At 36.9% G+C, this 13,619-nt stretch overlaps 1 protein-coding gene across 6 annotated transcripts in view; it reads left to right on the top strand.

Annotated features, from left to right (window-relative positions):
* The window catches only part of SBF2 (SET binding factor 2), a 530,998-nt gene that overhangs the window by 241,440 nt on the left and 275,939 nt on the right, over window positions 1–13,619 (top strand). For 5 of the 6 annotated variants that reach the window (XR_004026025.1, XM_030794550.1, XM_030794549.1 and 2 more), the window contains exon 3: window positions 12,399–12,536. Coding sequence is in view for 4 of the 6 variants with exons in the window: in XM_030794550.1 (XP_030650410.1) it covers window positions 12,399–12,536 (138 nt within the window). In the remaining 2 variants the exon portion in view is untranslated. Of the gene's footprint in view, window positions 1–12,398; window positions 12,537–13,511; window positions 13,532–13,619 lie in introns of those variants that run through there. The other variant, XM_030794552.1, reaches the window with a different exon arrangement.

Raw genomic sequence — 13,619 nt, 5'->3', positions numbered from 1 at the left:
CCCAGACAGGCGGCCAGGCAGAGGCGCTCCCCACATCCCAGATGGGGCCACCAGGCAGAGGCGCTCCTCACTTCCGGGACGGGGCGGCCGGGCAGAGGCACTCCTCACATCCCAGACGGTGGGCGGCCGGGCAGGGGCGCTTCTCACTTCCCAGATGATGGGCGGCCGGGCAGAGGCGCTCCTCACTTCCCAGACGGGGCGGCCGGGCAGAGGCGCTCCTCACTTCCCAGACGGGGCGGCCGGGCAGAGGCGCTCCTCACTTCCCAGACGGGGCGGCGGGCAGAGACGCTCCTCACTTCTTCCCAGACGGGGTGGCCGGGCAGAGGCGCTCTTCTCTTCTTCCCAGACAGGGTGGCCGGGCAGAGGCGCTCCTCAATTCCCAGACGGGGCGGCCGGGCAGAGGCGCTCCTCAGTTCCCAGACGATGGGCGGCCGGACAGAGGCGCTCCTCACATCCCAGACGATGGGCGGCCAGGCAGAGGCGCTCCTCACTTCCCAGATGGGGCGGCCGGGCAGAGGCGCTCCTCACTTACCAGACGGGGCGGCCGGGCAGAGGTGCTCCTCACTTCCCAGACGGGGCGGCCGGGCAGAGGCGCTCCTCACTTACCAGACGGGGCGGCCGGGCAGAGGTGCTCCTCACTTCCCAGACGGGGCGGTCCTGGCCATTTGTATGTCTTCTTTCAGGAAATATCTGTTCATGTCATTTGCCCACTTTTTAATACGATTATTTGTTTTCTTCTTGCTAATTTAAGTTTCTTATAGATTCTGGATATTAGTCCTTGTCAGATCCATAGTTTAAAAATATTTTTCTCCCATTCTGTAAGTTGTCTGTTCACTCTGTTGATTATTTCTTTTGTTTTGCAGAAGCTTTTTTAGTTCAATTAGGTCTGCTTCATTTATTTTTGTTTTTGTTGCATTTACTTTTGGGGCTTAGTCATGAAATTTTTAAATTTAAAGCCTTAATCTGTTCATGAGACTCATATACCAAAATATTAAAAACTTAGAAGTTAGGTTAGCTTATCCTTTGTCTTTGAGAACATATTAAGATTACAACTAGGATCTTTTTTCTAATTACTTATTGCTGATGTCAAAGAAAATTTTTGATTTGTGTATGTTTGTATATCTGCCTACCTAATTAAACTCTTACTAATTGAAACAGTGTTTAGTCAGTTTGTATGTATTCTCTAGACAGACAATCATATTATCTTACATGTAATGGAAGTTTTATTGTGGTGAGGACAATGCAAATGTTTTATAGTAGTAATAAAATATCTGGATGTAAATTTTTACCAAAAGCAATATAGGTGACCCATTTCAGTTGTTTCCGTTTTAAGCAAATAATTTTGGATAGTCCCTTTTAAGTATATACTTTATCAAAAGCTGCTTATTAAAATTGGGCCTATATGTGACATGCATTATTCTGTAAAAACAAAATGTTTGAGATTTCACAAACTCTTAAATTGACCTCTCTTCCAAAGTCTTCTGCCAACTATATTTTCTCTGAACTGTTTTTTTTTTTTTTTTGGTGGAAGAACAGAATCTCGCTCTGTCACCCAGGCTAAAGTGCAGTGGCATGATCACAGCTCTCTGCATCCTCAACCTCCCGGGCTCAAGCAATCCTACCCCAGCCTTTTGAGTAGTTGAGACTACAGGTGCATGCCACTACTCTTGGTTAATTTTTTTTTTTTTTCCGAGACAAGGTCTCACTCTGTCACCAAGGCTGAAGTGTGGTGGTGCGATCTCAGCTCATTGCAGCCTCTTATGCCTAGGCTCAAGTGATCCTCTGGCCTCAGCCTTCCAAATTGCTGGGATTACAGGCATGAGCCACCACGCTCGGTCTTTTTTCAAACTTTTGAAGAATATCTATATAATGTTCAGAGCACACATCTGACACTGCCCTGGCCTGGCTTGGCACAGACTTCAGTCTCCTAAAGCTTCTATTACTTTTTTCACAAATCAGTTCTTCTTTGGTTAGAATGTAGTTTATAATAACAGTTCTTTGTTATCACTTCTTTTCTATCCTCTTTAGAAATGCATCCGCAAAAACAAAACAATTTAGGGGTTGCTTAACCTTTAAAAAGGAATTCAAAGATAATTAAACATTTCTGTGCTCAACTTGTGCATGCTCTAGAAAACCAGTTCTGTTTCCCTGAGAAAATAAAAAGACATGTCTGGAAATATTTATATACTACTATGCTTATTTCAGCATTAATTATAAAACATTATAAACATCTTAACCAACAATAGGGAATTGGTTATGATATTTTATATCTACATGATGGTATAATATTCAGTTATTAAAAATAATTATGTTAAAAATATATAAATACATGGGAAAATACATGTTATAGGAAGGGGAGAAAAACAGGATTTATAACTATATATACAATATGCCCTCCTTTGGATAAACACACACACACACACACACACACACACATACATACATACATGCATACCTTCAGAGATAAATGGTTGCTAGGAAATATTACATGTTACAAAATTTATTTCACTTTCATTTTATTTCTTAAGTTTTTCTGCCATGTATTTATAATAGCATAAAATAATATGCATAAGGTGATTTATGAAGATAATTTAGAAGTGAAAGAACACAGTTTATAGAAATGCAGAGACTTGGATTCTAGTCCTGCCAGTGCCACAAACTCTTTATGACCTTAATGTCTAACAGTCTTGGTTTCATTGTTTGTAGAATGAGTCTTGTGAGATATGGTTATATATAAAATATCTTACAAACCTGAGAGATTATTATATTAGCACATACCTTTTATTTGCAGATGGATGGCTTATTTGCAAATTATCTACTTCATACATTTGGGCAATTAAGCAAGTAAACAAAGCGGGTGTTTATAATGCATTAACATATAGAGTTTAGCAATGTCTAACAATTCCAGCCTTGCAACCTTGAAGTATAATTTGCTTATAGGTTATACTGAGTTCTTAAAGAAAACTAGAGAAACAAAGACAGAAGAACATCCTGAAAAGGATTCCCCCATTGCCTGTTCCCAGATATGTTGTAACATTTTTATGGGCATGGTATGTGTGAAATGGTGAAGTCAAGGTGGAAGGGAGTTGTCAAAAACATAAGTCGTTGCTCATACACTCATGCATGTATGAAAACGGTATTATTTGTCAGATTACGTCGTATATTTTGTCACTACAAATGTGTGTGTTTTCTCAGTGACTTGAAAAAAGGAGGGCGCAATGTTAGGTCAGTCTGTTATGATAGTCAATTCTAAACATTTTGGGTTTTGCACCTGTGATAGCTTTTTTTTTTTTCCTATTTGCCTATAAAGACACTGGGGAGAGAAAAATCCTGATTTTTATCCTGTTTGTTTAATGCTTATCATCCTGCTTACTATCTTTTAGTGACTGCTCTCCAGCTGTCTAAACATTTTCCTCACATTCCTGTCAGAAGTGTGACTTAAACCCAGGTTCAAGAATTGTAATGTCCACATCCTCACTGTTTATTTCTCTAACACATTTTTAGTTAAGAAGGGAAAAGACTAAACCAACTAGCATTGTTACATTTGAAATCAAAATTCTATGAGGAGTTCTTCTCATTAAATTGTGGGTTTGTATTCTGATACTCCCAAATCTATTATTGCTTAATCTTATGATACAGTGAATTGAAAGAGTCATTTAACTGCAGGTTAGGGTCATTTCTTTTCATCCTTTGAGAAAGAATTTTTGTAAACTGTGTAACATAGACTATGTCTATGTTAGTGTATTTTATTTGAGAATATAGAATTCAAAATTTCCTATAAAATGTTATTCTAATAGTATTTTTAAATGCACAGTATGTTTAATGTCATTTACGTGTGAAATAGAGGATCTCATACGTAACCAGTGTCTAGTTAACTATCTTAACCTCTTTGTGAAAAATTTAGTAAACAAAATCTGACCAGGCCAACCGTTAATTACTATACTATTTGAGCTGTGGTCACATTAAGCTGAGTTTTGAAGAAGTCTGTTGGATTTGAAAATTGATCCTTGGAATTTCCCAAAAGTTTTAAGGGTAATACTTTTTTAATCACAGAATTATTCTTATAGTGTAAACTAACGTATTTATGAGGCTATTTAAGTAACTAAGGTGGTCTTACTACCTAAACTCTCACATTCTTTTTCTGGATGTTATATGTTTATTATTTTCTATTAGGAGAAGGAATTTTCTTATAGGCTTTTTAAAAAGACACATTTAATTTAAATGTTATACATTAAAACATGACTCAATAGCTATAAATTTATGGATGCAGATGAAAGTCTTGGGAAATATTGAAAACCTATAATATTTCACCTTCAAGAAATCATTCAATTTAATCACAATGCTATGGACATTTTTGTTATTCTGGTATATTTTTCTTATATTGTCTGTATGTGCAAAGCATTTGAGAAAAATGGGCACATTAATAGTTATTTTTTCTAGTTTCAGGCAGCAAAATATCTGACTGCTCATTTAAGTAATAGATCTACTGTAGTTTCCCCCTTACCCATGGTTTTGCTTTCTGTGGTTTTATTTACCCATGGTCAACTGAGGTCCAAAAATATTAAGTGGAAAATTCCAGAAACAATTCATTGGTTTTAAATTATGCACCATCTGAGTAGTACGATGAAATCTCACACCATCCCACCTGGGATATGCATCATCCCTTTGTCCAGCATATCCACACTGTATACACTATGCACCCATTAGTCACTTAGTAGCCATCTTATCTGATTTACCATCAGAAGGTCAATAGTAGCCTATAGCTATGTCACAATGTTTATGTCATTCACCTTTCATCTCATCATGAAGGCATTAAATCATCTCACATCATCACAAGAAGGGCAAGTATAATACAATAATACATTTTGAGAGAGACCCCATTCATATAACTTTTATTATAGTCTAATATCATAATTGTTATATTTTATTATTAGTTATTGTTCATCTCTTACTATGTATAACTTACAAACTAAACATCATTGTTATGTATGTATGGGAAAAAACATAGTACGTATAGGGTTCCATATACATACACACATAGTACGCACAGGGTTCGGTATTATCCACAGTTTTGGGTAACCACTGTTGGATCTTGAACATATCCTCCATGGATAAGAGGGGACTTATAGGCCTATATGTATATGGTTATAAAAAGTTGCGTTGTTATTTCTGTTAGGTAACTTTAATTTGAGAAGTCAAATATATTTGGTAGAATTAGAACTAAAATGAAGGGATTTTGTTTGTCCTTATTGAAAACCTATAGTTTCTTTAAAAATGTGAAAATATGCAGTCATCATTCTCTAATGTATATTTTTTAGTACCATTTACCAAGCCTAGTGATTAGCTAATGATATGAATGACAGACTTCTATGAGAATGGGATTATTTGCTGTTAATTCACAGAACTGATTCACTTTTTATCAGAGGGGCAGTTTGTGGTGGTGGTAGAACTGATGATGCAGGCTGTATCGTTACATTATGTTATAACCAAGCTCACATACTTCCTTCCTGATTCTGAGGCTCATTTTAGAAAATGATGTACCTTATTCACGAAAGAAGTTTGTTGAGAGAAAGTAAAAGGATTTTGAAAGATATTTTTGGCTTTTACTGTAGCCTGATAAAACTTTCCAGTTCTACCAAGGATTATACCTTTCTGTTACCCAAGTAGTTTAAGCCAAGGATAGTTACATGTTAACACCCATTCTCATTAAAATAGCAGTTCCCATACTTTTAGTCTCAGTACCCTTTATACTGTCACAAATTATTGAGAACTCTAAAAGAATTTTATGTGGTTTTATCAATTCATTTATATATTAGAAATTACAACTAATTTTTTTTTTTTTTAAGATGGAGTCTCTCTCTTGTTGCCCAGGCTGGAGTGCAATAGCGCGATCTTTGCTCACTGCAACCTCTGCCTCCCGGGTTCAAGCTTTTCTCCTGTCTCAGCCTCCGAAATAGCTGACATTGCAGACGTGTGCCACCACACCCAGCTAATTTTTATATTTTTAGTAGAAGTGGGGTTTCACCATGTTGGCCAGGCTGGTCTTAAACTTCTGACCTCAAGTGATCCACCCACTTCGGCCTCCCAAAGTGCTGGGATTACAGGCGTGAGCCATTGCACCCAGCCACAACTAAAATGATTTTTTTTTTAATTTACCCACTTTTAAATAACAAAATCCCATTTCATGTTAACAAAAATACCATGTTTTTGTGAAAAATAACTATCTTTTCCACAACAAAAAAATACAGAAAAGAGTGATATTGTGTTACATTTTTGTAAATGTCTTTGATATTTGGCTTCATAGAAGCAGCTGGATTCTCATACCTGCTTTTGCATTCAAGCTCTTGTGATTTGATTTTTTTGGTTGAAGTATATGAAGAAAATCAAATCTCACAAATATGTCATTGGAAAAGGAAGGAGTATTTAGTAGGTTTTTCAGATAATTATGGATACTTTTCTTTATATACTGCTCCAATATCCAATGAATAGTAGTTTCTTAAAGGTTACAGTGTGGAATTTGTAACCACATCTGTGAACTTTTCTTATTGTTACATTAAAATCTGTTGGTCTACTGGGCACTTTGAATGGATCTTTCACATGCATGATTTTATAATATCATGCACTGGTCATTTGGCAAATATGGGTTTAGTGAGTTATATACAGCTTCCAAATATTGACACATGTCACTATATAATACTTAAAATATAACATTAACTGATAGTATGATAATATTTGTCATAGAAGTCTTAAAATATTACAAAACTCTCAGGTACTTGAAAGCTCATATTTTATCATTGATAACAAATTGTCTTAGATCTTTATATTGAAGTGACAGGCCCAGTTGATTTATGTTGAGAAAATGTCTGCCAAATACATGTCTGCCAAAATATGTTTGGCATATATAATGCCAGTTATAATGAAATTAAAATGTTTATTGCCTCATCAAGGGCCTTTTCAATTAAAACTGGCTTTTTTATTGCAAATGTGCAGCTATAAAGAATACAGCGATTACTAGTATAGTTTGGTGCCACTGCTTTGATTCCTATTAAGACACAAGCAGTTTTACTCACAGGAAAGAAAAAACCAATATCTTAGTTTTATTATGAAAATAATTTTGACATTGGGGACTCTTTTGATAGCTGCTATTCTAGAGTAAAAAGGCTTACTGCAGTCACAAGTAAGCCTGAGATATAGGGTTATGGAATTTAGTATAGATGGGTTGTTGAGAGAAAAATATATAGATATCAAGGGCCGGTTTTTCATATCCGCAGGTTCCTAAGGGCTGACTGTGGGACTTGATTATCTGCAGATTTTGATATTAGTGAGGGGACCTGGAACCAATCCTCCACAGATACCAAGGGACACATAAAGATAATGATGTTGGCTTTTCTTTACCAGATTAGTATCAATAGATAAGAAGTTCTAGGGAAATACAGAGGAGGATAGGTTATTATTGTTGTTGTTATTCATAATAAAGATGGTTTTGGAGTATAGTAGAGGAACAGCCTGGCCTGATTCTTTGGTTTGGAGAAGGCGAGAGAAGCTAGGAAGTTTCAAAGAAGACTTCATAGAATAAATGATTCTTAAGTTATCAATAATATTTTGAATAAATTGCTATTTTAAACTAAATATGTAATAGGAATGTTTTTACTGATTTGCTAATTAAGGTACAGTTAAGCCTTTCTCTAGAGAAACTGTGAACATGATTAACATCCCTCTCCAAATGTAGGAAATCATGTCGATCTTACTTTTCTGTTGTCTCTAGACTCATACAAGGTAGGCAATGAGACAGTGAAAGGAAGAGCTAGTTTTGGAAAACGTCTGTACAAAAGAGGAAAATGTCAAAGAGATGGGGATAGAAACATGGGTTGGATCAAAGGGGGTAATGGTCATAATACCTAACATTTACATCCACTGGATTATATGCCAGGGGCTTCTCTGAGCACTTTGCAAGTGTATATAAGATCAGTTGAATGTATTTGTGTAAGTCTATTTCTGGGCTCTCTATTCTGTTTCATTGATCTCTTTGCCTATTCTTTTGCCAGTACCACACTGTCTTGCCTACTACAGCTTCCTAGTAGGTCTCAAAGTTTGGTAGTGTCAGTCCTCCAGCTGTTTTTTCCAATATTGTATTGGCTATCCTGGATCTTTTGCCTCTCTTTATAAACTTTAGGATCATTTTGTTAATATCCATAAAATAACTTGCTGGGATTTTTGTTGGAATTATGTTGAATCTGTGGGTCAAAGTGGAATGAACTGACATTTTGTCAGTAGTGAGTCTTCCTATCCATGAACATAGAATCTCTCTTCATTTATTTAGTTCTTTGATTTCTTTCATCAGAGTGTTATAGTTTTCCTCATGCAGATCTTTTGCATATCTTGTTAGATTTATACCTAATTATTTCATTTAGTGGGTGCTAATGTAAATGGTTTTATATTTTTGCCTCAAATTCCACTTATTTCTGACATAAAGGAAAAATGGTTGATTTTTGTATATTAACTTTGTATCTTAGAACTTGTTTTTAATTGCTTATTAGTTCCAGGGATGGGGTTTTTTTTTTGTCCTTTCAGACTATCTGTTTACACAATCATGTCATCTGTGAATAAAAGCAGTTTTGTTTCTTTCCTCCCAATATATATACTTTTTATTCTTTTTCATTTTATTGCATTAACTAGGACTTCTAGGATAATATTGAGAAGCAATGGTGAGAGGGGCATCCTTACTTTATTCCCCTGATCATTCTTGGAAGGCTTTGAGTTTTTCATCATTAAGTATGATATTAGCCATAGGAGTTTTTTTTTTAAAGGTATTCTTTATCAAGTTGAGGAAGTTTCTCTCTACTTCTAGTGTACTGAGGCTGTTTATCATCAATAGGTATTGGATTTTGTCAAATGCATTTTCTGCATCTATTGGTATGATCACATGATGATTATTCTTTAGCCTGTTGATATGATGTAATGCTTTAATTGATTTTTGAATGGTTAACCAGCCTTGCATGCCTGGGGTGAATTCCACTTGGTCATGATATTCTTTTTATTCATTGTTGAATTCAACTTGCTAATATTTTTGCTTTTATGTTAATGAGCAATATTGGTCAATAATTTTTATTTCTGTAAATGTCTTTATCTGGTTTTGGTATTAGTATACTGCTGGCCTCGTAGAATGAAGAAGGTATTCCCTTTGCTTCTGTTTTCTGAAAGAGGTTGCAGATAATTGGTATACAGTTGTCCTTTGGAATCTGCAGGGGGATTGGTTCCAAGAATCCCCCACACATACCAAAATCCGAGGATGCTCAAATGTTTTATATTAAATGTGCATATAACCCATGCATATCCTCCTGTATATTGTAAATCATCTCTAGATTACTTATACCTAAGACAATGTAAATGTTATATAAATAGCTACTATCCTGGATTTTTATATATACTATTTTTATTGTTGTATTGTTATTTTTCTTTTTTTTTTCAAATATTTTTGATCTGTGGTTGGTTGAATCCACAGATGTAGAACCCACAGATACAGAGGGCTGACTGTAACTTCTTCCTTAAATGTTCATCTGGGCCTGGTGCTTTCTGTTTTGGAAAGTTATTAATTATTGATTCAGTTTCTCTAACAATATAGGACTATTCTGATTGTCCATTTCTTGTGTGAGTTTTGGCAGATTGTGTCTTTCAAGAAATTGGTACATTTCATCTACATTGTCAAAGCTGTGAGCATAGAGTTGTCCATAATATTCATTGATTATCTTTTAAAAGTTCATGGGAACCTTTGTGTGGAGGAAAAGTTAAATATTAAATTTGAACTCAATTGAACGTGGACACTCCTGGCACAGGTTGTGTAAGCCCCTTCAGGTGTTCATCCAGCACTGTTTCAGAGAAATCTCTATTTCAATCTATTCCTATACCTTGGTTATTGAAAAGCAATAGGCCGGGTGCGGTGGCTCACGCCTGTAATCCCACCACTTTGGGAGGCCAAGGCAGGTGGATCACTTGAAGTCAGGAGTTCAAGACCAGCCTGGCCAACATTGCAAAACCCCGTTGCTACTAAAATACATGAATTAGCTGGGCATGATGGCGGGCACCTGTAATCCCAGCTACTCAGGAGGCTGAGACAGGAGAATCACTTGAACCCAGGAGGCAGAGGTTGCAGTGAGCCGAGATCGTGCCCCTGCACTCCAGCCTGGGTGACAGAGCAGGACTCATCTCAAAAAAAAAAAGAAAAACAATAGACAGTCACAAAAACAAGTTGACCTTTTTGTGTTCCTTGAGTCCAGTCACGAAGGGCCTTCATGACTGGACCTCCTGCCAAACAACTCGTTACAAAAACAGCTAGGGTCCCACGCTGTGTGGAAGCTTCATGAGACCTCTCCTTGTCTGTGCACAGACAAGTGGCTGACTATAGAGCCCAGGCTGTTGCTTCCCATTCTGGTGGTTGTTAGAAACAAGTGCTCGGTACTGCAAAGTGAAACCAGCACTCAGGCAAAAAGCGTTCTCAGCAAGGCAATTTACTTCTGCAGAAGGGTGCTCCCTGCATCAGCCACGATCACAAGAGCACACTGAACAAATAGGGTAGATGCACGATTCACAAAGGAGGGGGTAGAAGTGGTTCTTCTGCTACGGCACAAGACATGTCTGGACATGTCTGGGCAAGTTAGGGCACAGCAAGAGCGGGAGGGCTGCTTGCAGGCTGAAAATGAGAAAGTACAAGGAGGTGGGGCCTTCGAACCAAGGACATTACACAATTAAACCCTTTGAAGAGGAATTCACCACCTCTGGCATGGTGAATCCTCCATAGTCTGGTGAGTGCAGTGTCCAACTCTGGAGCCCAGACTGTTGCTTCCCAGTCTAGTGGTGAATCCTCAATAGTCTGGTGGGTGTAAAAACATTTATCTCTTTTCCCTTCTCTCCTTTGCATTGCAATTTGCTTATTATATCATTTGCTTATTTTATTCATTTGCTTATTATATCTACATTGCCATTTACATAGAATAAAGCTTGTTTACCTTTAAAGGTATTGTGTGTGTGCCTTTTCTTCTCTTGTGGGTCTCCCGCCCAGAACAATCTGTACTGATATCCCCTCTTTCATTTCATTTGCTAGTAATTTGTGCCTTTTTTTTCTTAATTAGCCTGGCTAGAGGCTTATTGAGCTTTTCAAAGAAGCAGCTTTTTATTTTATTGATTTTTCTCTACTGATTTTCTGTTTTCAATATCATTGATTTCAATTCTAACTTTTATTTTCTTTATTTGCTTACTCCGGGTGTAATTTCCTCTTCTTTTCTAGTTTCCAAAGGTCAAAGCTTAGATTACTGACTTCAGATCTTTCTTCTTTTCTAATATGTGCATTCAATGATAGAAATGTTTCTGTAAGCACTGCTTTCACCACATCCCACAAATTTTGATGTTTTATTTTCATTTTCAGTTAGCTCAAAATATTTTTTAAATTTCTCTTGAGATTTCATCTTTGACTCATGTTATTTAAAAAGTATTGTTTGGCTGGGTGCAGTAGCTCATGCTCATAATCCTGGCACTTTGGGAGACTGACACAGGAGAATTGCTTGAGCCCAGGAGTTCGAGACCAGCCTGGACAACATGGAAAGACCCTTTCTCTACAAAATAAAAAATATTAGCCAGATATACCGGTAGGTGCCTGTAGTCCCAGCTACTCAGGAGGCTGACATGGGAGAATCGCTTGAGCCCAGGGGGTTGAGGTTAAAGTGAGCTGTGATCATGCCACTGCACTCCAGCCTGGGTGATGGAACAAGACCCTATCTCAAAAAAAAAAAAAAAAAAAAAAAAGTGTTGTTTAACCTCCAAGTATTTCCAGATTTTCCAGCTATCTGTCTGTTATTGATTTCTAGTTTAATTCTGTCATGGTCTAACAGCAGACATTCTATGATTCCTCTTCTTTAAATTTGTTAAAGTATGTTTTATGGACAAGAATGTGGTCTGTCTTGCTGAACAAGATATCTCTTTTTTTGTAATGAATTGAAGACTCTCAGATTCATACAGAAATTTTAAAATAATTCTATTTTCCCTCAATGATACATATTTTGCACTTGATATCTAATGTATTCCATGATTTGTTCTCATAGTTAGGGGGATGTCTTTCATTTTGATGCAGTATTCCTACATATGCCAACCCAGGTCTCAGAAATGGCACCCAGAGTGGCATCTGTGGGAAATCGAGGCTGTCTTCATGAAATATATATGCACATTGGTGAAAGTTTTCCACATTATGAATCTGTACATGAACTTTTTTTTAAATGTTGGCTTTAGAGTCATACCACATCAGGTAGGAATTGGTTAAAATGGGCAAACATTTAAAATTTCTCAGAGATTAACTAATAATTAACTTTTATTATTTTTAAATGTTACTTTTTTTTTTCTATTTCATTTAGTTTTGTCAGCCTGGCGGGTGGCAGCTGTCCAGAGAGAGGAAGCAGCCAACATTCTTTGTGGTTGTCCTGACAGATATTGACTCAGATCGACATTACTGCTCATGCCTAACCTTCTACGAGGCAGAGATCAATCTTCAGGTACAAAAACCTTTACTAGCTAAAGTACATCGAAGGTACAACATTTAGGAATGTTTTTTATATGCCATATTTTTGTTAAAACTGCAGGTTTGCGTTTTATGGGCTAGCTTAAGAAGCATGAAGAAATTTTTATGTTTAAGGTTGGAGAGGAGAGCAACATGTTAAAATTACTTTCCAGATTTAATTGTCCTTTTTCGAAACATTGATCATAATCTGAATATTTCTAAAAATAGTGCATCCTTGAATTGGTTTATTAAAAATATTAATTTCTTCTCTTGGTGAACCTATGATTTTCCCTGCCACCTCTTCTCCTGGGAGGTCTTTCATACAATGTGGAACATTTACTCACAATGTTTGCAAATCATTATTACAATGCTTGACATTATTGTTTAAGCACCCAAATGTTAACTCATTCTTCTTAGGGGTAGTATTATCAACATGATCAGGCAGAAATTCATAAGCTAGAACTATGAAGACATATAAAATAATTGCTCTTTCAGACTATTGGTTGAAGTTCTTAGTTTCACACTACTGGCTCTACTTTCTCTAAGCAGAAAGGAGTCATAACAAAGTATTTGGCAACTTATGAAATTTTAGGGGTGAGGGACAAGCAGGGAACCAATTCTGGGTACTAGGAACAGCCCAGCTTGGTGCTATTCTCATAGAAACCATATTCATTCCACCTTTTACCACTTGGCACTTATGATGCTGGGTATATATCAGACATTATAACCTTCACCATAGTTGTGCTAGAATATCCATTCTCCTGCAGATATTCACACTGCTGACTTCTGCTTTAGTCTCACACTGCTGACTTCTGCTTTTAAGTTTTACATGAGTTGTTTCTTCGGTGGAAGTAAGATTGTATACAGAGCCCATTTTGCCCCAAAAAGTGTAGGGTTTTTTTTTGTTTGTTGGTGCTGATGGTGGTGGTTTTTCTTTCCAGGCTCTATAATAGAAGAAGGAAACCATAAAGGGGATTTGGAAGATATTGAGTAAGCCAGTTTGCATAATCTGCTGTAGTTTCTGCTACGTATAGAGTATCACCACTGGGGGGAATAGATTGGCCTGCTTTCTGAAATG

The sequence above is a fragment of the Nomascus leucogenys genome, chromosome 15 (assembly GCF_006542625.1).
Source record: "Nomascus leucogenys isolate Asia chromosome 15, Asia_NLE_v1, whole genome shotgun sequence".
NCBI lineage: Eukaryota > Metazoa > Chordata > Mammalia > Primates > Hylobatidae > Nomascus > Nomascus leucogenys.
The sequence above is the reverse complement of the archived record's forward strand: the minus strand, read 5'-3'. Positions and strand labels throughout refer to the sequence as shown.